The sequence below is a fragment of the Octopus bimaculoides genome, chromosome 15 (genome assembly GCF_001194135.2).
Source record: "Octopus bimaculoides isolate UCB-OBI-ISO-001 chromosome 15, ASM119413v2, whole genome shotgun sequence".
Taxonomy (NCBI): Eukaryota; Metazoa; Mollusca; class Cephalopoda; order Octopoda; family Octopodidae; genus Octopus; species Octopus bimaculoides.
The window spans coordinates 3099470-3101969 of NC_068995.1; the positions used below are offsets into that span (position 1 = coordinate 3099470).

A 2500-nucleotide genomic window follows, 5' to 3' on the forward strand; every position below is an offset into this window, starting at 1 on the left:
ATATATATATATATATATAGGTAGATAGATAGGTATATACGTATATAAACATATAGATATACATACATATATATGGATATGTAGGATATGTATATATAAATAAATATGTGCACACACACACGCCTATACGCATAGTAATCGTTTTCTAAATAATGGTCCGCAGTATATAGATAAATACATCGGCACACGGAGGCCAGTATGTAAAGTACTTGATGTCCTTAACAAACTGGCCACTGTGTGTGTATATATACTTCATATTAACTATATATATATACATATATTTATATATAGTTGTCACTTGTGTTCAGGATTGTTACTAAACATCGAGTGAAGACCTTAAGATAATTTTGTTATTCTTTTGCTCAATTTAGTGATTTTTTTGCTTTTATCATTGCTTGTTCGATAATTCGATAGTTCGATAGAATATTTGGATTAGAAAACCATTTCATTTGTAAGCCGAATGAATGATACCCTGCTTATTTGAGCCCATCCACACTACGTTATCGGGATTTCTCTACAGCAGGTTGTACACCTTGACACTAAGCAGGGTAAACAGGCTCGAACTAATAGGCGCTAATCTAGTAAGCGGGGAAAAAAAAAAGAAAAACTTTGCTGCGTTTCTAAGTCTAAAGAGATTCCAGTCACTATTCAGTTTCTGGCATCCCAGCATTTCTAGCGCGATGGGCATAAAACTTATTAAAATTTTCTGTGATAATTGGAACTGGGATGGCCAGGGTTAACACGCCTGCTACAGCGCACATTGACCCGATAACCTTTCCCAAAAAACCAACAGGTACGCGGTCTCCATAACCGACTGTCGTCATGGTGATAAGAGCCCACCAAAAACCATCTGGAATACTCTGGATCTGTGAGTCAGGAAGTTCTGTTTCTGCGAAGTAGATAGCACTGGAAAAAAGAACGATACAGAAAAATAACGCCACAAGAAAAAGAAATAGACCTTTAAGGCTGGCTTTAAATGTTAACACAAGCAACTGAAGGCCAGCTGAGTGTTTTGTTAACTTGAATACTCGAACGAGTCGGATAACCCTTAAGAAAGCTAAGCCCGTACTGGACTTCGACGCTTCACAACTGTTGCTGCTAATCACATTGACAAATGTGACGTAGTACGGTAAAACGGCAGCAAGATCGACCAGGTTTTTAAAATTTTGGAAGAATTTCAACTTATTTGGACAAACACAAAACCGTAAGGTCACCTCTAGCGAAAACCAAATTGTGCAAACAGTTTCGGTAAAGAAAAACATATCTGGGTATGTTTCCTTTGTATCTCCACAGTCGTTTTTGGAAAAATGTGGAAGTGTCTCTATACAGAACAGAACAATAGATGTCAACGTAAGAAAAACAGATACAATACCAATTACATAGGCTACTACGGAGGATTCTGGGTATTCTAGTAATATCCACAGTTTTCTTTGACACGGTTTCTCGGGTAGAACGATCTTTTCTTCAACATAGCCTTCACATTTTTTGTAGTTTGCAATTTGGTCCTTTTCTAACTCGAAGAATTCTATCTCCGAGAGGAATATATCGTCCGGAATTGAATCGGGGCGTCGAAGTTTGCCCCCACTTTGGTAATAGAAGAATATAGCATCAAAGCTAGGTCTGTGACGATCGAAAAAATATTCCTGCCGGCCCCTGTCAAAATATTTTGCTCTTTTTTGTGGGTTACCGAGCAGGGTATCTGGATGCTGTTCCAATGTGTCTTTCCAGATTTCGTAAACTTGTCCACTAACATTAATTGTAATGCGTTCCCGAAGGAATCGGTACATCTCCAGGTAACTGTCCAAATCCAGGGTGCCTGCATCTTCCTCGTTAATTAATTGCAGAAGGTAGTTAGAGTCTACAAGACGGACGTCCAGTGGAGTTGAAACGTTGGACGATGATACATTACAGGACGGTGTACTGTTTGAATTATGCTTCTCCCATAAGCGACCCGTCCCGTCACGTTTTCCCTGCGTCCTAGACGCATAATTAGATGTGTTGGACACCGAGACCACAGCCATGGTCTGTCTGGCAATGAATACAAGGACGGCACACGCAGTTCTCCTGAAATGGTTGTAAACAAGCGATGAAGTTGTTAGTTGCTTATTAAGTAGTGCGCCCAATTCACAATTAAAACACCAAGTCGTTTTCTGGTAACGGTTTTTCATATTGTCCACTACCCCAGTAGCTGGCATGCGCTATATAGCAGCCTATATCGATCTGCTACTAGCTTGCTGTTCAAGCTGCGACTAGCATCGACGTCGTCAGCATCATCGCCGTCGTTGTCGTCGTCGCCGTCGTCGTCTCCGTTTGTATGATCATCATCATCGTCGTCATCATCAGCACTTGATGCTGGAGCGGTTATCTTTCAGCTTCTCTACGACAACCGTATTACTGCTGCTTCTGCAGCTGCTGCTGTAACTGCTGCTGTTCCTGCTTACCGGAATAGTTGCTGCTACTGACTACTACTACTACTACTACTACTACTATTACTGCTATT

The 2500-nt window shown here is 40.6% G+C and overlaps 1 protein-coding gene across 1 annotated transcript; it reads right to left on the reverse strand.

Moving 5' to 3' along the window:
* Positions 1-27: 27 nt before the first annotated feature.
* On the reverse strand, positions 28-2446 carry LOC106880805 (potassium voltage-gated channel subfamily A member 1). The gene has a single exon (XM_014930928.2). The coding sequence runs from the start codon at positions 2193-2195 to the stop codon at positions 645-647; it is 1551 nt and encodes a 516-aa protein (XP_014786414.1). The 5' UTR covers positions 2196-2446; the 3' UTR covers positions 28-644.
* Positions 2447-2500: the final 54 nt, after the last annotated feature.

What these genes read in the sequence shown, in the direction of transcription:
- LOC106880805 (XM_014930928.2), bottom strand. Translation starts at nt 2,195, where the DNA reads ATGCCAGCTACTGGGGTAGTGGACAATATGAAAAACCGTTACCAGAAA.